At 48.4% G+C, this 21210-nt stretch overlaps 1 protein-coding gene across 9 annotated transcripts in view; it reads left to right on the top strand.

Annotated features, from left to right (window-relative positions):
• Nucleotides 1–21210, top strand: part of LOC135912552 (sperm-specific sodium:proton exchanger-like) — a 270794-nt gene that overhangs the window by 152326 nt on the left and 97258 nt on the right. For 5 of the 9 annotated variants that reach the window (XM_070533980.1, XM_070533982.1, XM_065445017.1 and 2 more), the window contains 7 exons: nt 687–715; nt 1258–1313; nt 10922–11182; nt 12452–12589; nt 14293–14400; nt 16367–16643; nt 19990–20133. In XM_070533980.1, the coding sequence (XP_070390081.1) occupies nt 687–715; nt 1258–1313; nt 10922–11182; nt 12452–12589; nt 14293–14400; nt 16367–16643; nt 19990–20133 (1013 nt within the window). The remainder of the gene's footprint in view (nt 1–686; nt 716–1257; nt 1314–10921; nt 11183–12451; nt 12590–14292; nt 14401–16366; nt 16644–19989; nt 20134–21210) is intronic. The other 4 variants (XM_065445019.1, XM_070533983.1, XM_070533984.1 and 1 more) reach the window with 1 other exon arrangement.

Here is a 21210-nt window from a genome sequence, read left to right as displayed (position 1 = left end):
GCAAAAGCACCAGATAACACGTTAGCTCTGATGCCCTTCGTTGTTAAGGAAGGGCTTCAAATGACGATGGGAGTTGTAACTGAGATATGTGAACTGCTTATTGTTACGTGATTTCTATTGGAAACCGTGTTCGATGTTCGAGGACATGTGGCACGATATATATATGTATATCTCAAAATTGTGTAAGATAACGTTGACCACATTTTGCCCTTCGTTGTTAAGGAAGGGCTTCAAATGACGATGGGAGTTGTAACTATAAGATATGTGAACTGCTTATTGTTACGTGATTTCTATTGGAAACCGTGTTCGATGTTCGAGGACATGTGGCACGATATATATATATATGTATACCTCAAAATTGTGTAAGATAACGTTGACCACATTTTGCCCTTCTTGACATTGCTATGGCGAATGCGCCAATGTCATTTCGCAGTCTAAATAGCCCATATTGTTTGGCTATGCAGCAATACTTAAACGTACGCAAGTGGATAGTTCTGATACAAAGCGGGTGAGAACACTACCATGAGTCTCGTGATGACTATAGAACAACTTGCTCTTGTTTTTCTTAACATATGGAAAGGTTCATATCGCTTTGTTATCGTCCTCATGACGCCCCAAAACGGACGTATAGTGGCTCTTTTGTCTCTTTATCTGCAAATATATTTGTCTTCATTTTCCACTTTCAGTCGGACCCGAAAAAACAGCACGCACAACAGTAAGTACCCCGTGTACGACTTATATGTGTAGTCTTTCTGTGAATGGGCCGATGTTAAAGAAAACTGGCGTAATATCTGCACGGCCTTCGGCGGCTACACACCACAGGCTGTGAAAATAAGTTATGCATATGACACCGCTTTAAGCGATGATACGTGGCGATAAAGCTCTCTTATATGCCTCGCCATTTATTTACATAGTTCTTTGTTGGCAAGGTCATCCACAGAAGCACAACAGACTTCGCTGAATTCTCTTAAGTGTTACGTTGAGAACGTATTCGATCACGGCACAAGAAGAAACCGCAATTCCAGCGAAATTCATTACGTCCACGTCTGTTCGTTCCTTTCTGTGTCTGTGTCCCACAATTTCCGCTACTACAATCCTCGTAGAATGAACCAACTACCTCAGTTAAACACCCTTTTGTCATTACGGAGCTCTCCTCTGCCACCGCGACAGGCGTTCGCCATTAAAAGAGGAGCCTACGTTCAACAGCTATCCACATAACTGCGGGTTGCAAGGAAATCTTTTTCTCTTGTTTTCCAGAGAGAGGGAAGTGGCAATGCAGGGCATTTTTGCTTTCACAGTCATCGCCTTCTCAGGTAGGTGCATCTCTCAATTGCATTCTCCAACGGACGCATAGAAAGGATGTAGACGTCACGCCATGCTCGATGTATTTCTACTGCGTAGGAATACTGGCGGCGTTCCCTGTGACATGTTCACGCTGCTACGTCTATGCAGTTTCTGAAGATCTGGATTGTGTGATGAAAGCCTGCAATCAACCAGACCAATGCGCGCGCGTGTGTGCGTGCGTGTGTGCGTGCGTGTGTGTGTACGTTTACCTAAGTTTTGAGTGTTCAGCCATGCTCTCTCTGTAATATATTATCGCTTCAGTTTTTTCATGTAATCCAGAAAAAAAAAACTTGTCATGGTCCTGATGATTAGTACTCTCTACGCTGCAGGACCGGGTTCGATTTCTCGCAGGGGTCAGATTTTCGTGTTGCACGTAAACAGACCAAAGTGGTACGTAGGGCAGTTAAAAAAGATGCTCTTGCATTTAAAAGCTCTTTCCTTCTCGCTCCAAAGGGGCGAAGATGCCGCGTCAGTGGATGCTGGCGTGGCGATGCCAGCCTTAGGACGTCACGGTCCCGACCGTTTATTTTTTCTGTCTTTCCCCTCTTGCAGTCAGTACACGCCATCTGATCGCGGATTGGCGGTAGTAGTTCATTAGCGACTCCCTTCTCCTTGCGCGAGCTTTCCTCCTCAAATCCTCTCGCATTTCACTCTCCCACTGGACGGCGCGCTGCGCACGGCACGCTTTCCCCGTCTACTGTCGCCGTACGCTGGAGAACAGTCAACGTATGCGTTGTTGTGCCATTACCACAAGCCCGGATTCCGAATCTGCAAGATGCAGAATCTATCCTGCGAGCGCCCTAATTCTCCCTTCACAAGTCAAGATGCTGAGCCGTCAGGCAGCGGGGTCCTGCGGGAGAAGTTTCGGCTAGCCGCATGTTTGGACGTGTCGGCGTGTGCCAGACAGCCCGGCGCCGCACCTCCCTTTGCCTGGAGGTCTCCGCGCGCGCGAACTTTGAACCGGGTGGCCAGCGCGGTCGCTGGTTGGACCCCTCGGACGACCGTCGTGTGCTGACTTTGTATTGGGCCGTTTGAGTGACAATGGTTCCTCGGGGATTATAAAAGCAGCGTCGCGCTGCCTGAAAAACAGGATCCGCCGTCCCACCGGGAGAGAGTGTCGCTCCCGACTGGGGTGAGATGTGTCACGCTTTTTCGCCGGACGTCGTCGTGCGAGAACAGTCGCGTTTGTTGTGAGCACTCGGCCCCAGTGCCGACCCGTTCATGTCCTGTATGATAACCTGTATATAATGTATAAAGTCCCTTTTGTTATTCTCATCGACGCCAGGCTCGGAGTCTTCGCTACCAACGCTCTGTCACGAAACGGGTGACGAGCGCTACGGGACCACAAAGCCGTAATCGTGGTGCAGCGGTACAAGTTCGTAACACTGGTGGCACCGGTTGGAAGTTCGTAACACTGGTGGCACCGGTTGGATGTCCGTAACACTGGATGGCAGCTACGGGATTGACCGGCATCAGCTACCTCGGCGCGGTGAGTGCCTGAAGTTTACCTCAAACACCAGACTTTCTCTGACACAGGTTATAGTAGCTTAGGGAAGGATTTGGTGTTGCATTGTGATAACCTTGTGTGTTTCAAGCCTAGTAAGAGTGTTTTGAAAACCAGGGGATGCTGAGGGGGTAAACAGGGCAGTGTGTGAAATACTTGCATATGTCTTACTAGTAGTGTTATAGTAGCGTACGGCAGGTATATTCAAAAAGGGTAAACAGCAGGAGGACAGTGTGAACGATGGAGAAGTACAAGGTGAAGGAACTTCTCGAAATTTGTGAGGAGTTGGGCATTGAGTTGCGCTCGACCAAAAGAAAGAATGCGATCCTTGAGGTCATGAGGACTGGGGACGTAACGGCGGAGGAAGCCGCAGAGGCCTGGGCGGATATCAATGAACGTCGGGAAAGGGAGGAGAAGGAACGTTGCGAGCGGGAAAGGAGAGAACAGCAACGTCGCGAGGAGGAAAAGGAGGAAAGGAGAGAACAGCAACGTCGCGAGGAGGAAAAGAGGGAGAAGGAACGTTGCATGGAGGAAAGGAGAGAGATTCGTGAGCACGAGCTTAAAATGAAAGAGTTGGAGACCCGAAATAGCTCGCCAGCGCCTAGTCTCACTTCTAACGTTCCAAGAATACGCGATCAACTTCCACCCTTTGTCGTCGGAGAGGATATGGCCAAATACCTCGTGAAATTTGAGCACGTCTGCGAACAGAATAGCATTGAGCGATCCCTTTGGGCACAGAATCTGTTAGCCTTGCTTCCTGGGGAGGCATCAGACGTAATAACTTGCTTATCGAAAGAGGCGTTTGAGAGCTACAGTGATGTGAAGGAAGCGCTACTGCGGAAGTACAAATTGTCGCCCGAAGCTTTCCGGCAGAGGTTCCGCTATGCAAAAAAGGGTAAGGAGTCGAATGTTGACTTCGCGTTTCGTCTAAAAGCCGACCTGGTGGAATGGCTGAAGGGCGAAGAGGTTTACGACGACCGCGACAAAATTGTCGAATGCATCGCGTTGGAGCAGTTCTACCGTTGCATTGATGAGGATGTCCGACTCTGGCTGCAAGATAGGCTAAAGGATGTTAAGCTAAACAAGGCAGCAGAGTTAGCGGAAGAGTATTACACCCGCCGCAGCTTGCACAGCAAGGCAGTGCGCGTAGAAAAAGCTGATAGAAGAGATGGGTTTTACGGGAAGCCCGACGAACGGAAGGAAATCACGCGTCGCGAGTTTCGGGAAGACGAGTCGCTTCCCAAAGAAACTGTAAGGGATGGACAGAATGCATCTCAGAATGATGACGATGGTCCGAAACAGCGAAACGAAATGACGCGTTCTTTTGAAAAACGGAAACCGTTAACCTGCTACAATTGCAAAAAGCAAGGGCACATCGCTGCAAGCTGCCCAGAGAGAATTGCTTTTGCAACGATACAGGAAACTCACAAGAACATACGTCTATTGGAGCCCTATGTGCAGGAAATTAAGGTAAACGGCAAGAAGTGCCGAGCACTGCGGGACTCTGCAGCAACTATGGACGTTGTTCACCCGTCTTTCGTCTCCTCGAGTGATTTTACGGGAGAGTGCGTTAGGATACGGCAAGTGGCCGAGAAGGAGAGTGTCTGTTTACCGATCGCAACGGTTATCGTTGAAGGAGAGTTTGGGAAACTTAACACCGAAGCCGCTGTGTCAGCCGCCCTCCCGGAGCAATTTTCCTACCTCTTCTCAAATAGCTCGGAGCAGCTGCTGAGGGATCAGGGCAAATCATTCTTTGCCGACGTGGCGTACATGGCCCCCACGCGATCCAAAGCGCGCCCGCTGTCGAGGGAACTTGGCTTAGCGTCGGTGAGCGAAAGGCGGTGCGGCACACGGACTGATCAAGGTAACTTGAGTGGCGAGCAGTCACGGGAGAGGCAGAGCTCGGACGCTGGCCTAGACGAGCGGGTCCTGGAAGTGAGTGGGAGTGACGCGTGCAGTGCTAGCCGCGATATAGACGCGACGCCGCAATTAGGCGTAGCGGGCTCCACACTCGCTCCGGTTTCCGCCAGCCGGCAGGAGCAGGCTGCAGTTGAAAGAGAAAGTCTGATTCGCGAGCAACAGGAAGATTGTTCACTAGCCGATCTGAGGAAGAGCGTCAAACGGGGAGGGGAAAAAAAGGGGGTTTCATTTGGCAAAGAATCTGGCTTATCGTACCGCCGCTACACGGATAAGCAGGGTCGCAAATATAAGCAGCTTCAGATTCCGCGAAAATATCGCCGGGAAAAATGAATGACCTCATTTGCTTCCTCAGAAGTATGGTTTCGGTCCAAAGCGATTTCAAGGGGACCATTCTATTTGTCATTATTATTGCTGATTATTAATTGTTTCTTGTCTATTTTGTTGTGTTGTTAATTTGAAAACTGGTTGTTTGAGCCTTGTGTACTAGATCGTACACCTGCCTCTTGTTGCAGCGGGAGCAAAAAGAGGGATAGCAATTTAGTTAGGTTGATTTGAATTATGGCCTTGTCTGGTGTTTGACGGGAGACAGAGGGCACTTGTTCGTGTTGGGTGTTGCCTTTTGCCGGTCGGTTTTGCAAGCTGCAGAACGACCAAGCGGGACCAGTGGCGAGAAGCAAGGTCTTAGGAACGACCCGAGCGGAGCTGGTCAAGGTGCCTTGGCGACGACGTGGTGAGCAGAGCTCCTGTCCTGGCGAGTCGGACCTGGGCACGTGAAGTTACCTGGCGTCCCGACACTGGACGTGAACTTGGACGAGCCTGACGAACGTGCGCGCCTGGCATCCGAGCCACGTGGAGGCAGCTCGTCTTCCCGGCGCCTTATCTGAGGGCGCGGATGCTGTTGTGCCATTACCACAAGCCCGGATTCCGAATCTGCAAGATGCAGAATCTATCCTGCGAGCGCCCTAATTCTCCCTTCACAAGTCAAGATGCTGAGCCGTCAGGCAGCGGGGTCCTGCGGGAGAAGTTTCGGCTAGCCGCATGTTTGGACGTGTCGGCGTGTGCCAGACAGCCCGGCGCCGCACCTCCCTTTGCCTGGAGGTCTCCGCGCGCGCGAACTTTGAACCGGGTGGCCAGCGCGGTCGCTGGTTGGACCCCTCGGACGACCGTCGTGTGCTGACTTTGTATTGGGCCGTTTGAGTGACAATGGTTCCTCGGGGATTATAAAAGCAGCGTCGCGCTGCCTGAAAAACAGGATCCGCCGTCCCACCGGGAGAGAGTGTCGCTCCCGACTGGGGTGAGATGTGTCACGCTTTTTCGCCGGACGTCGTCGTGCGAGAACAGTCGCGTTTGTTGTGAGCACTCGGCCCCAGTGCCGACCCGTTCATGTCCTGTATGATAACCTGTATATAATGTATAAAGTCCCTTTTGTTATTCTCATCGACGCCAGGCTCGGAGTCTTCGCTACCAACGCTCTGTCACGAAACGGGTGACGAGCGCTACGGGACCACAAAGCCGTAATCGTGGTGCAGCGGTACAAGTTCGTAACACTGGTGGCACCGGTTGGAAGTTCGTAACACTGGTGGCACCGGTTGGATGTCCGTAACAGCGTAGAGCTGTATGAAGAGTTATTGTGGAATTGACGCTCTAGTGAAACGGTTTCGACCTTCTTAAAGGGACACTAAAGTGAAAAATGATTTCTTCTACATCAGTAAATCACCGTTCTACAACACGAAAAACACCACTCTTACAACGATAAGACGTTTGGTAAGCCAGAAAAAGCGCAAGAACGAAATACGGGTGGCGACGCCTACTTAAGTTCTCGCACCTGGGGGCTGTGACGTCTTGGATTTTGATGGCATCTTCGAGGGCCTACTAACTATATATAGCGGTACAGATTGACTACACTGTGTTTTAAAGGAACCAAATATTAAACATGGCAAGTTTCGGGAACATTTATTCTGCCAACGCGGCCCAAATGCGAAAGCATACTTTGGAATCCCTGACGTCACGCTGACGTACCGGCGCTGGGGTTTTGGCGCGAAATTCAAATACTGATACTTGGACCTTCATTTTCTCATCTAACAATCAGACTATTTTTTTTTTTTAATGACTGCCTGCAGGGTTCGCAAACAATGCTTCATTAGTCTAAACTGATTTATTGTTTCGCTTTAGTGTCCCTTTAGGGTACCGACAGAGGGTTATCAGTAGTACTCTTCTTCTTTTTCAGATAAGGTTCAAAGATAGCCTAGCGAAAGCGCTCTAAAAGATTACTACCGAGCAGGGATCCAGCATGCCTTTCCAACTGGTTGCTTTGACCTTTCTTCGCGCCGGGAAAGTCCGCGACCATTCACGACATTCGTTTTGTATTCGTGGTTTCAAAGAAATCTTCACGAACGTAAGCAAGAACCCAGTTAACGGTCTATTGTGGCAGTGAATCAGCCTTTATTCATTGCAGGAAGAGCGTTTGCGTCAATTTCAGTGTGTGAAGCACAGACCCACGTGACAGGCTAACTAGTACACGCGAGCTCTTGAACACGCTTGAAGCTATAGCGGAAATCAAGTGCGCGCAATGCCTCTACTTCTGGCGATGTCATTCCCCAACGGTCTTTTATAATTCGATGTGGCGAATGAATGCGCTGTGCTAATAATCAAAGTTGGCAAAAGCGAATTATTCGCGAGATTAAGTGCTCGCGATTGGAAAACGATTAGCAAAATTTTGCTGCTCTCGGAAATTAGCTTGGCGCCAGCATTTACTTTCGGCAAAAACAATTTTCTTAATGAATGGTGTAAGATAATTTAATCGGGTAGATACAAGTATCCAAGGGTGTGTCAGAGCATTTGTAATCGATACGAAACGTTACTTGCACTAAATATGCGCACATTTCATTGGGCATACATTAGAAAGCATACACGACAGGTCGCTTTCCTGTTTAGTAGAGGCAACTTATATTATTTTTTCACAAAGGTTAATTGCAGTAGCATTCATTTAATACTTCCTCGCAAATGACAGCGTGTGTCGAAGCGGTGAACTCCTTAGTTCCGACGCACACACTGCTTACGACTCAACGCGTCTAGTTTTTCTTAAGGGATTAAAAACATTGTTATTCATTTTTTTTGCGTGGCTATACTGCCGCAGCATTGAAACGCACAGCAGCGAGGCATTCGTCCGTCAAACAACGCTTCATTATTCTGGAAAAAAATTATGCACGCTGCGACAGCGCGATCAACACGTGGCAGCAGGATATAGCGACCGCAAAAGAGTAAAAAACAACCAAAGGAAGTTTTGATCGACCGTAATCAGCTGACCGTGATGTGATGGTCAGCAGACGGGGTGGTCTGGCGCGCCGCATCCAATCAGCGTGCGGGAAGCTCCTGCGTAACGAATTAAAGCAACGAGGAAATTAGAGTGCACTATTCTAGTACACTCTAGTACGGCGGCAAGGATATGTGAGCGTCGCTATACTTTCCCAGAATGAGGGGTTTTAATAGCATCACACCTAAGGCTTTTATCTGCGGCGGAATCCATGCGTTTTGTCCTCGCCCAGAGGTTACGCAGTTCGGCCACCCGAGAGTGCTATAGCGCGCGGGTGTGAAAATTAATTCCCCGTCTTTAATATAAAGCCAACGAAGTTGCGATGTAAATTTGCAGTATTTTTCCCCCCGATGACTTTGTATTGGAATCTGTTATACTTACAGAGGCCTCTCTACTTGGCGGTTGTTTCGGCGGAGCTCAAAACTCTCTTCGGCACTTGTGCCCTGTGTTGTATAGCGTTTGCGATTATTTCATTTCCGGGCGGACGTATGCAACTTGACGCTTAATGTTTACGTATTACGATACGCAGGCAGCAATGCGTTCATGGCGCCAAAAAAACTTTTCCGATCACGCATTTTGAGTGCCGAGCACATTTGCGGCGTTCTTGGCGTCGGTCGCTACGTGTGCTGCTCCCGAAACGCCGGTCTGTATCCGCGCCTTTTGCCAGCCGCAGTAAACGAAAAAGGCCCCGCGGTCGCTCGCATCAGCTCGTCCGTGTGGCGTATATACATACGCGTGGGACGCGTGCTCAGGTGCACAAACGTCTATACGTTTCGCAACATTTTCGTCGTTATTTCCGGTAAATCGGTATTGAAACGTGGGAAGTTGCGCTCTAATGTTTCTCTAATAACGCTCTAATAACGCTCTAATAAGAGACAAACCCACGCAGGACGGGCCCCGAACATCAACCGCATTTTACTCACGGGAAACGCTTGCTTAAATGCGAACACAAAATGAAAAGGAAAGTGCGATTCTGTAACGACACAACGGCAACTACCATCGTTGGGAGAAATGGTGCGTGAGCCAGAAAAGACGCAGTAACACAATACGTGTGGCGATCGCCGCCCTCGATACCCTGCACCAGGTGGCAGTAACGTCGTGGAATTTGATATAGCCTATTGGGGTCTGGTTTACTGTGGGTAGATATTGAAGCTCTACATTGCCTTATAAAGATTTATAGGGCTCAGTCCGTGATAAAGCTTCGAGAACATTTTCGGCACCAAAACCACCCAATTCCGTAGCAATACCTTGACGTTCATGACGTAACACTGACGCACCGCCCTAGAGTTCTGGCACAAAATTTAAAAAATAATGTCCCAATGACTCCAGTAATAATCAACACTCTTCAGCTAAATTATTCGAAATGGAGTTTTGAAAGAAAACTGTGTAAGTGTAAGCTGTTTATTGCTGCTCTTTAGCGACCCTTTAACTGGACAATTATCTTCAGTGCTCCTTTAAACAAGCACAGCAAATCTTGTGAGAAGTTTCATCGACACCAAATCCTTGCGAAAATGCTTGTTGGAATGTTCTTGACTTGCAGTTGAGGTCTTTTTGACTCAGCGGTATTCCGCTGAAACCTCAATTTTGGTTGAATCCATACAATTGCTCGAGGACACTGTCATGAGCACACCAGAGCAATTTACTCGCTGAGTTTGCGTTCACGTTCTAGTGTGTAGCTAATGACTGACAGATAGTTATATATTACATTGCATATCGAAATACGAAATATCTCAGTGCATGGTCTGATTTGCGCAATTGTAACGGGCCATTTTCACGATACCAGACTGTTATAAATATCCTAAGAGCAACATTTATTATGCTTATAAACAATAGCACGTGATGCACTGATGATTACCCTCTGTAACCAACGGATAAGGAAAATTCTATGACTAATAAATGAGAAAAAGTAAAGCCAGTTCTACGCAGTGAAAGCTGTCAATGCAGTGAAGCTGGTGATCGTTTTCTCAGGTTTCAACTCGTGTCTAGCGCTATTTTCATGAAGGTCTTTTCTCTCATCGTCGTCGTTTTGCTAAACTCGATCGAGCTTCGGTCCCGGACTGCGCACACTGCGTGAGGTTGTGGTCAAAGCACACAGTCTATCACGCACCTTGCAGCTGTGGCCGCAGTCACGGTCGAGGAATTCTCTCTTGAACCGTCTATCGGCACCCTCTGTGGGAGGAGTATCTCTGCGTCGACGTTTCTGCTCGGCCTCCTACTCTCTATAAGGTTGGGGGGGTTAGCTTGCCTCTGCCGTCGCTTGGCTCGGGCTTTCCGTTCTCGATCCACGGCGGTAGCGGCTTCCCTCCGCTGGCGCTTTGATCGCGCTTCTCGCTCTCGAAGTTCGGTATTTGCGCGGCGTCGGCGCTGCCGCTCTCGTGCGAGCTCCCGCCGTCGCTCGTGCCGAGCGGAACCCATGGGTCGAAAGGGCACGCGCCGGCGAGACACCTGCTCCTATACCCCTCTCCTCGCCCCTCCCCTGGCGCGCGCTCTGCCCCCTGTCCCCACTTCGTGACATCAGACAACGGAACTCCGCTGTTAAAACCAGGGGGATCTCGCGCGCTGTGAGGAACGGAATGGTGAGAGCGGAGCATCCGCGCCGCTCCTCTAACGCCGCCGAACAACAGCCGTGCGCCATGCCATCCCCGAAGCACCCTCTCACTCCACACCCGAATGTTCGGACGCCACGGAAAACTCCGTATTGACGCAGATGAGTTACCTGTGCGAAATTTCAGCACGGAATATCAAACAGCCTTTTCCGGTGTATGAGCGACGCAGCACCCGGTGTATACGTTGCGAGCGACCGCCGTCAGCATCACGGGGTGGCGCTGGTGGCGGCGCAGGCATTCTCAAGCTCCTGGAGAGGAGCTTCCACCTGCCGCACACGCTGGTGCTGTTCGTGCTGACGACGCTGGGCTCCTACGGCTACACCTTCATTGCCGACTTCACGCGCATCGCGACCGACGCGACGAACAGCTTCAGCGAGTCCGAGCTGCTCGTCGTGTTCCTGCCGGCCCTGGCCTTTCACGCCACGCACGGCATCAACTTCTACGTCTTCCGGCGTTGCCTGGTCGAGATCCTGCTCTTCGCCGTTGGCACCACCGGTGGGTGTCGGGGGCCACGCACATACAACAAACACTGTCGCGTACAAGAACTCTTTCGTGACAGAAGGCAGATAGAAATTCGATTAGGGCAGATCGTCCCAGGACCTAACTTTATTGATGTAATTTTATTGTTGTAGCCCACAGTTTGTGTTGCCTTAAACCCACGCTGTAACGGCCTTGTGGCCAACAGTATCACAATAATAACTTTAAAAAAATATAGATGATGTCAAAGATTACTCTCAGGTGTGTTTATTGGATACCGGAGACTTGAATAAGGTGTATATATACACTTTATTCAAGTCTCCGGTATGTAAGTCTCCGGTAAGTCTCCAGTATAGGAGGTAGGTCCCAAACGTTCGTACAGAATGTTTAACAAAAAAAGAAAATTTCGCAAGCCGGGCAGCACACCCGGCTGAATGCTATGTTCGTTTATGCTCGGTATATACGCTTGGGAGCAGTGCATTCATGACGCACAAGCGGGCATGTCACGTGGTGTTCTTTATTTTTTTTTATTTCGTGGGCATGGGCAGCAAGCTCAAGAACACTAACACTTAATAGATAAAAAGACGAAAACTGTTTATTCGGGCGTTTTGCAAACCGCTCTGCAACTTTCTAACTGGAATTTTTTTCCTAGCTTCGTTGCTTCAGAAGTTGGTTAGGTAATCTTGACTAATTATCTAATTATGCAAAATACAAAAAAATTGCGTGACACACTACATACATAAGTGAGCAACGTGCATTTGGTCGCGTCGTCTTAGAGTGCATTGACAATTTTTTTAAAATCTGGCTAAAGTTAGCTGAAACAGCCTGTATAGAGCTACAGCGACTGCTGTCCGACCTGTTACATTTTTTAAACTTTAAGGCTATACGTATAACGTATATATAGTCCTGACAGTAATAACCAACACCACTGTTCACCTGCACTTTTCTTGGTTTTATTGTTTATTGAGTTCATATTGACGTTACAACAGAAGGGTAAACTAAATCATCAGATGATCAGGCGCATAACGCTCACCGGTATGCTATTAACAAAAAACTATAATGAATTCTAAAAGCGTTACTCATAGATAACATTCTGGCGCAAGGTGGACAGCTGTACGAGTTTGATCAGCTTTTGATCGATACGCATCTTCGGTGATTCACAGCCTGCAAAGGTGCTGCAAGTTGTACGCCAGTTCTGCTCTATAGCTTCCCACATGACAGGTTAAGATAACAGTGACTATATATGACGTCCGTGGCATAACAGCGTTCCCCGACGCGTTCACACAGTGATCAACACGTACATCATGATGGAGTACAACATGGCCATCATGCGCAACAATTTCGGCCGACTCTGGTGCTTCATCCTGGGCGCCCTGCAGACTTGCACCGAGCGCGTCTCCGTCGCCGACAGCCTGCTCAACAAAGGTATGCACTGTCCGCTCAGCGTGCACTGCACTGGTACAAGGTACTAGAATACTGTAGCACTGGCTCCTCGCGGCCTTTACTAGCTGGTCCTAGTGAAAGGTTGGGCGCGTGGTGCACAAGGCAGGTTAAAGGGGCCCTGCAACGAGCCCTATAGAAAGCTTCGACAGCATCAACGCGATGCGGCGTTTTCGTGCGCTTCGTGCAATGGTCGTGACATGGATCTGCAGCACTAAGACCATTCGTTAATTTACGTTCGAACGATATCGAGCGCTGTACTAAAGAAAAAGCTGCGTCATTACGTCTTACAGCCATTTTATTATCGCGTCTAATTACCACGACAGCCAAGGTATGATGCGAGTTGTAACGATACCGTCAGCTAGCTGAGCAGGCCTGGCAACCATGCCACGCCTACTTCCGCTGTGTAAAATAAATGCCCTGCTGCAATTAGGCGTCGCAGTTCTGTGACATGAGAGAGGGAAATGTGGCATATCCGCAGCCTGCGAAAATTCCAGTCGATGGGAAGTCTGCTTGTATTTTAGATAACTCGGGTTTGTGAGCGTTATCATAATTTATTTTGCTCTTACATATCTGACATGCTGAGAATAGATCTGCAGCAACAACGGCGACCTTAAAGGATTTGTTGCAGAGGCCCACACACCAGCTTCGTGCTAGCGCCTCTATTTTTAAGTTCACTTGAATAGGTGACTACAGACTTGATGCGAAACCCGATAGTGGCTTCATATGCATGATATTTGTGAATGTTTATCATCAGAGCGTTGAACTTGCTTTCACCTTTGCGCATCCCTCTTGCTGTGTCATCATCATCCCTCATCACATCTTTATGTCCCTGTTCCCCCTCCCCCTGTGCAGAGTAGCAGGCTAGAGCGCCTTAGCTCAGACCGACCTCTCTGCCTTCTTTCAATTAAATTATTTCTCTCTCTTTAAGGCTTAGCAAGCAATGCTGTGCGCCTCGCAAGCATAGCCGTGGCGTTCTCCTGTTGATCACGAGGTCAGGGTTTCGATTCGTTCCCCCGGCGGTCAAATTATATGGGTTGAAATACAAAGGGTGTTCGTTCAATTGGATTAAGGGAAAGGTTGAAGAAGCCCGAGCTTTACAGTTTAATCCGGTTCCCATACGCCGTTCGTCATAATTCACGTCAATCGTGAGCTCGCTGCAGGTGGACGTTACCCGCCACGGTGACTGAGTGGCTATAGAGTTCTCTTGTTGAGTAGGAGGTCTGAATTTTTTAATCTTAATTTGTATGCTGGTTACGTGCTCTGTGATAACTTGGCATTGTGGACTTTGCCTGTATACCACGTATATGTTTGAAATGTTTGGTATCGCAATGAACCATAAAAGAATGGCCATTGTGTAGATACGTCTTGCTCGTACGATTGACTTATGTATTTTACTGCTCGACGTTTTGATAGGTATACTATACTTAGCTTCAAAAGCCTTCGGGCTGAGTGAAACAAATGTTTTCTTTCTTTTTTGATATGTGTACGCACGTGGCGTGCGAGTACTCCAATCCTCGCGTGATAATTTCTTTATTTCTCCACATATCGCTTCGAATTTTTGAGGTGAAAGTTTAGAGAAAATGTGCAAAAGTGTCAACGGGCTGCCAATTTATTTCCTCACTGACCTCAGCAGCGACCGCTTAGGTATGCCAGCGTTGCCAACTCGACGTTCCGACCGTGTGCAGGCAAGCACCCGATGATCGCCACCATCCTGAACGTGGAGACCTTAGTGAGCGCCATCCTGTCGTGGGACATTCTGAACATCATCATCCGCCAGGCCAAGAGTCACAAACGTGAGACCCATGCTTACACCACGACGCCTCCGAGAACAGCTTTTCGCGCACCGCAACGATCCACACGTTTATCGCCGTCGCAGGAAAGAAAGGAACGTCGTAAATAAAATTTAGGTGGACTGCGTTTGAATCATATTAGTACAGTGAGTTGCAGCGCAACTCCCCAGTGCAGCTGGTTTAAAGTTCGCGAGGAGTTTTCCCCAACATTCAGGATCGACATGTGGAGTGGTTTGGCACCAGAAAAGAAAATACACGCAGATTTCACGCACTGTCGGTATCGGTGTAAACAAGGCTTCCACTTCGACTCCGCCACCGCGGCCTCATGACGTCAACGCTTGCATCAACCCATTAGTGCGCGGGACACTGCTACTCGCTTCTTTCTCCTCTCCTAGGCGCCGCATTTACCCTCCTCCTTCGTAGAAGCCCGGACCATCATTTCCAGGGTTTAACCAGCACCACCGACCACAGCAACAAAACCCGTTATACGCCTCAAAGAAGTAACCGGTCTGAAACAATTTGTTTGCGAGAAGCTAGCCTGAACTCTACTAATGAAGTGTTGATTAACTGCCGGTGTGTCCTCTTACGGCCCGTCCGAAGTCCAGATTGGCAATATCGACTATTGTGATCGCGCAAGGAGGACACGTATCCTCCTTAGGATCGCGTTCTGCGAGTCACGTGCTAGAGGACACTATCGCAACACCGAATTTTTCTAGACTGTTGGGTATCCCCTTCCATAGAAGCCTCGCAACGTATTTTTTTTTCCTTTTTTGCGATGATATAACTTAGTGTCCTAGGAAATTGCGACTGAAAGGGTCACATGATTCTTGCGCAATTCAGATAACCTGCAGCTGTACCGATTGGATTCCTGCTCGTGGCCTGCCCACTGTAAAATAATTTACACCCTAAAAATTGAAAAGGGGTGTAAATGTGTCTATAACTCAAACCCTTAGGGTGTTATCTATATAACGGACACCCTAAGGGTGTGCGTTATAGACACATTTACACACTTTTTCACTTTTTAGGGTGTAAATTATTTTACAGTGCATGGCGCTACTGCAGGTCACTCCCAACTGCACGTTACTGCCACCCTGCGCCGACACGGTGGCAGTGACGTGGCCTGTAAAGAGGTGTAGGTAGCACCGGGGCGTCCTACTGCAGGACAGTCCAGTAAAATTGGGCAAATTGCATTTTCTTTCACGTTGATAAGCCACATTATTATATTACCAATTACTCGGAATACAATTTACCAAAAATCAGCTTAACATATTACACGAACAATTTCGCAGTGACGGTACCAATCACGTTCTTCTCAATTTTTTTTTTTTTTCTGTCGAAGACTCGTTCCCAGTAAAAATGGAACTTTAAACACCTCGCAGCACTAATTAATCTCTTTGGCATCAAACAATATTATCCTTTCAAGCAAGAGATGCCCAAGGTCGTGCAAATTGAAAAACCCGTGTCATGTAGCAGAGTAACACAACAATCCCAGCTGCTCCGACATGCATTCACTTGCGAGCAGGAAATTCGTGAAAGAGCAGTATGCGCATACACGGGACAGCATCGTGATGGACCATTCTTGCATAGTCGTCCATACTTAGGGCACACACCCCTGATATTGTATTCAAGCCATCATAGCAACTCTCGCTCGGATTGAAAACGTACAAATTATAGATACCTGTACTATAGCATCATATCGGCCGCACATGTTTTTACAGTACCGATGTTGTAATTTTACCGGATTGAATACAAGTGAGGTATCTCCTATGAGGCCGGACTGTCCTGTGCAAACAACAGCGCTAAAAAAACCTGCGCGACACTAATTCCATTAATTTTCTTATCTAGTCTAGTCGGCGGCCCTCTAGAATATAACGAAGCTCTCCGAGCGTGAGACTTCTGCCCGACTGCATGCACTACAACAGTCGTCGAACGCGAGAGCCACACGCTTCACACGTCGCCATCGCCGCAGGCATCAGCGTGATTCCTCTGCTGCTGGACATGAACATGTCCATGGTGCTTAGCGGAGCATGCGGCCTGCTGTGCGCGTTGCTGGTGAAGTCGACGCTGCGCCGCTGCCGCTTCCAGCCCCAGAGCATGGTCGTGTTCGTCGTGGCCTCGTCGTACGCCCTGTTCGCGCTGCTCAAGTTGTACGGCGGCTGCGGCATCTTGGGCGTCATATTCTTCTGCGTCATGATCAGCACCGACACGCTCATCACTTCCACGGGGCTGGAGGACGAGCTCAAGAGGTACGCCGTCCGGGCAGTTGCTCCGGGGAATACCTGTTGTTTGCGTTCATTATACAGGGTGTTTTAAAGCGAGGCTTTCTTTGCCCCTTCCTTCGACTAGATTTCCCGTAGCTGCTGCTGCTGCTGCTGTCTTGCACGCCGCGGGGGGGGGGGGGGGGGGGTGGTTCGGAGCGTGTGTATACATGGAAAAGGTGATGTGAGAAGGCAGGGAAACGCTACTACTAGACCAGGCAGGTTAAGGGGAAGACAGGGGTCGACAATGGCGGTCGGAGCGCGCTGGAAAGAAAAAAAATATATACAAAAGCGCACCGTGTGCTTCCACGTGACACGGATTGGCCAATGGGGGAACGGAGGAGGTTGGGGAGGCAGGAGGCAGCGCGGAGGAAACGTCGGCGAGAGTGGGCGATACTTTTGGAAGATTGAAGGGTTTTAGCCCTCGCTTCGCCCTCGATCTTGCCGCCCTCTGCTGCGAAATGAAGCAACCAGTCCGATGCGCGTGTGAAAGTGCTCTGACATTCCGTTTTTTTTCTTCTTTTTTTTTAAGCTGTAGACAAATACATCAACAAGTTCGTAACGTGAAAAAAATACCTACTCAAGAAAGGTGCATCTACGATCATTAGATTCACGTACTATTTTTCACCAGAGACAAGCCAGAAAACTGTGCCACGCGGAACGAATGAGATGTTTGCTAACCAAGTGCTCTGTTTCGTTCCCCACAGGCTAAGCAGCGCTTACAGTGTGCCACGTTCCTAATGATTCTCCGAACAGCTCAGCGGCAGAGACACGTTTGGGCGTATCAAAAACGTATTTTTCGCTCTTGGTGACATGCGGCTTGGTAGACATTCGCTACTTTTCTGATAATTACTTTACACCATGCTTAATAGAATAGAGATCGGTGAAGCAATAAATATCAGTAAAGCATCCTAGCTCATCACAATGAACTAATCATTTTTGAAAGCTCTACCTGTCACGTCCTCAACAATGTTCGCAGTCAATATCTCGAGCATGAACTCGCAGACGGTAGAGGCATACGTCATCGGCGGAACATTTATGCACTAGCTCTATGAACATTCACCACAAGAAAAACAGCACGAAATTGGCCAGAAAAACTCGACGAAAGAGCACGTATCCACTTTGCAGCAGCAGAAGTGCATGCTGCCTGCTGTGAAGCCATGCTCGCTAAAAGACATTGCTGTGCTGGAGCACCTCCAGATCTCGCGAGGCACCTCTTCTCTATTAGCTTTCAGGGAGTGCGCACAATAAACGTAATGATAGCTACGAAGAAATGGTTCGGCATCAAATGTATCGCACACAATGGAATTAATTGCGAAATGCCCATCTCCAAGCAGGAAGACACCGACTACAAAGCGGCTACCAAATGAATTTTGCAGCTACGTTACGAAAAATTCAAGATTGTTTAGTCGCATGGCGTCTATCAGAATCCTCACAAAGAAAACACGCACTGCTTCTCACCAAAGGGGCCACAGTGAAGATTGCTGAGAAAAGACGTCAAATGTATCCTCACTATGTGGAATTCAACATTCATCCCATACAGGGACTGTTCTGAAATCTAAATATTATGTGCCAAAGAAAAAGAAAACGCGCTGCTCGGAAATGCCGTGGCAGCGACTTCAGATGACGTTGTGAAGAAGAAAAAAAACGCTGCTGTCAAAACACGCGAATGTGCCAGACGAAGACACCGAAGGAGCGACTGCATATGTTCTTCGAAATGTAGCTGAAGAACTGTCATTTCTACGCGAACGTTCTCCAACTCTATACCATGTCTTGTTGCTTATTCATGCTTGGTGTGTGTAGGTGGCTATACTGCTAGCGTTTCGGTGATCTTTGTGCGATGTTTGTGTCACTATCGTGATCACGAACAAGACGAGCAGTTCTTTGTAAACCTATTGCATTAGCAAAATACGCTTGAATTGCTTTATCCAAGGCCTGAGTTTCTGACGATGCAGGAAACAAGTGCGATGTTTTTTGAAAAGGCGGTCGAACATCTAATTTCTTGATCGCGATCGACCATGATCGCTGCTACACGGCCCAACAATGACCCAGATCGAGTTCAGGCCTCTATAGTATACTAGGGTAGGTCCAAATCGGTCTACAGCGCATATGAGATGGTCTAATAAGCGGTAAAAATTGTAATATAAAGCATCTTTTTTTACAAAACGTTATTTTTTCTGTCATTATGGGTAACGGTATCCTCTCCTGCTGCTCGTCGGGAACTCACAGGTCTACGTGGTCGTCAGCCTACGACCGTGATCACGTGGGTCGATCGCGTTGCATGGATCGCGATCGCCTGTATACGGATCGGGCAAGACCGCGATCGAAAGTAACCGTGTAGCAGGACCCGATCCGGATTGAGCTCTAATGGTATCGGGCCTGATCGCGATCAAAGGTCACCATGTGACACTGGTATAACAGACCAAATTTTGTTTGTTTGACCCATCAAGCCAAAGCGAGATCGTTTCGTACTGGCGACACCTTTGAAACTTTGAACTTTAATTCATTCTTTTGAAGTTTATATCAAGTACCGCCTCTTACTTATTTAGGTTTTTATGTGAAATACAGATAGAGTTTTGTTGGAGGCCGGCTTAATTCGGGATACTAATAACAATGTAAGCCAAGAAGTGTTGTAATTGTTTACCAGTAACAATGTTGTAAAGGCTTGTCTTTGTATTTAAAATACTTGTTTTTGTTATCCTTGATCCTAGCAAATATTATGATTAACTTATTCACACCTGTGCATAGCTTTCTGCGTTTCCTAGCAATAAAAAAAGTTAAGGATACAACCTTCTGCGCGTTATAGCTGTGACTGCACGATACAAGGCCATTAAATTTTCATTGAGTGTTAGGGTAGCATTTAGCAGCACATTCCAGGTATTTAAGCAATACGAGCTCTCTGGAGGGAACGGCTCAGCTTATTCAATCGAGGAAGAGAGGGCTAGAGTTACTATATATGCTACCGAAGGTACCTTTGGTCGCATATGCAGTAATTAACTCTAGAGAGGGCATGCTCGAAGCGCTCCTGGAGTTGCAGCAATAGGAAGCAATCACTTACCCTCTCCCTCTACCACTCCCAGTGCGTAGACGGTATAAAGAGCGCTCAGTGGCCATCACTTTACATGGCCTCCGAGATCAAATAGTGCGTGTCGTCCAATCTCTGATGCTATGCACTCGGTCGCGGTTGAACTGGAGCGCGCATGTGTACTCCATTCCGGCCGTGTTTCGGTAGCCCCGCATTTTCCCTTTGAACAGACATGCGCCTAAACCATACTTAACAGCTGGAGCCGTGTAATGGATTGGTATCCTCAATAGGTTTCACCTTTTCACGCAGGTACTGGGAGGTGCTCCATGATATGAGCGAGGTGATATCGCTGCTGTTGTGTGCCCTCTATATCGGCCGCGAGATAACGCCCAATGTGATCGCCACCGACATAAGCACGGCGTTGTTGACATATCTGGTAGCCGTCGCATCCCGGTGAGTGGAAGCAAGCCGTCGTTACGCACAAAAGGATTACTTCACTGGTGGTCGCCTACCAACGTCACCGATCGCTGAACGCCGTTTTTGCCACAGGAACGAAATGTGCTCACATGAGAAATGTAGCGTAGACAAAGAATACGCCAACGGCTACGCTACTCGTAAAAACGCATTTAATTAAGAAAGGGGACATGCATACAACAAGGATTTACATGCGCATACGCTTGCTACATTAAGCGTTTACTAATTGTGATATCGCGGTTGTTTGTTTGCCTTAGCACTTCGCTCCTAAGATCTGTGTGCACAAGCACCCTGCGCATGTTTGAGATGTTGTACGGATAGAACATCTTCCTGGATGGCCGCATAGCTGACCCACAACGTCTGCTGTCAGTGTAGAAGGTCATACAGTATAAGTCGAAATACCTCATTGGCATTCAATCCTCTCTGCTTTGAAACATCCATCAATACATATGTTGGAACAAAGAATAATATGACGTCTCCATTCTAGCCGTGGCTTCATAATGGTCTGATAACTGCAGCTGTGTCACAGGAGGTTGTACCCCCGGCTTGGGTGCTAGGATGTGCATGGTTCAATCCCCACCATCAGACACCCACCGGTTTATAAGACGGGTACAATAAGCAGCCTGCGCCCGGCCAGGTGTCCCGACTTTCCAGGGGCACGTTGCTTGGGGAGAGAATCGTACAAACCGCTGTGCTTGCTGTGTAAGTATGCTGAAAAAAAAAAGAACGAGTGGAGGGAACGAACTCAACTTTCGACCGATGTTGACGCCATGGAGCGCGAGCAGTATCTGGGAAAAAAAATGGCTGTGGCTTAGCTAAGGTTAAGCCCAGGATGCGAAGCGTACTAGCCTTTATTTTAGTTGTTGAACCACTGTTTAGCCTGGTGAACTGCTGTTGCTTGGCTATTAGCCCCGAGAACGAACACGGGCGGCGCTGCGAGCGCCGCTCGCGTGACGTCAGGGCACGGACTCGCGCCTGTCGTCTGCTACAATTCGGGCGTTGTCCGGGCGCTTTCTGCGGTGTTTTCGTTTGTTCGCCCTCGTTCTCTCTGCTTGT

This window comes from Dermacentor albipictus, chromosome 2 (genome assembly GCF_038994185.2).
Source record: "Dermacentor albipictus isolate Rhodes 1998 colony chromosome 2, USDA_Dalb.pri_finalv2, whole genome shotgun sequence".
In the NCBI taxonomy this organism is placed as follows: domain Eukaryota; kingdom Metazoa; phylum Arthropoda; class Arachnida; order Ixodida; family Ixodidae; genus Dermacentor; species Dermacentor albipictus.
This window is presented reverse-complemented; position numbering and strand designations above follow the sequence as displayed.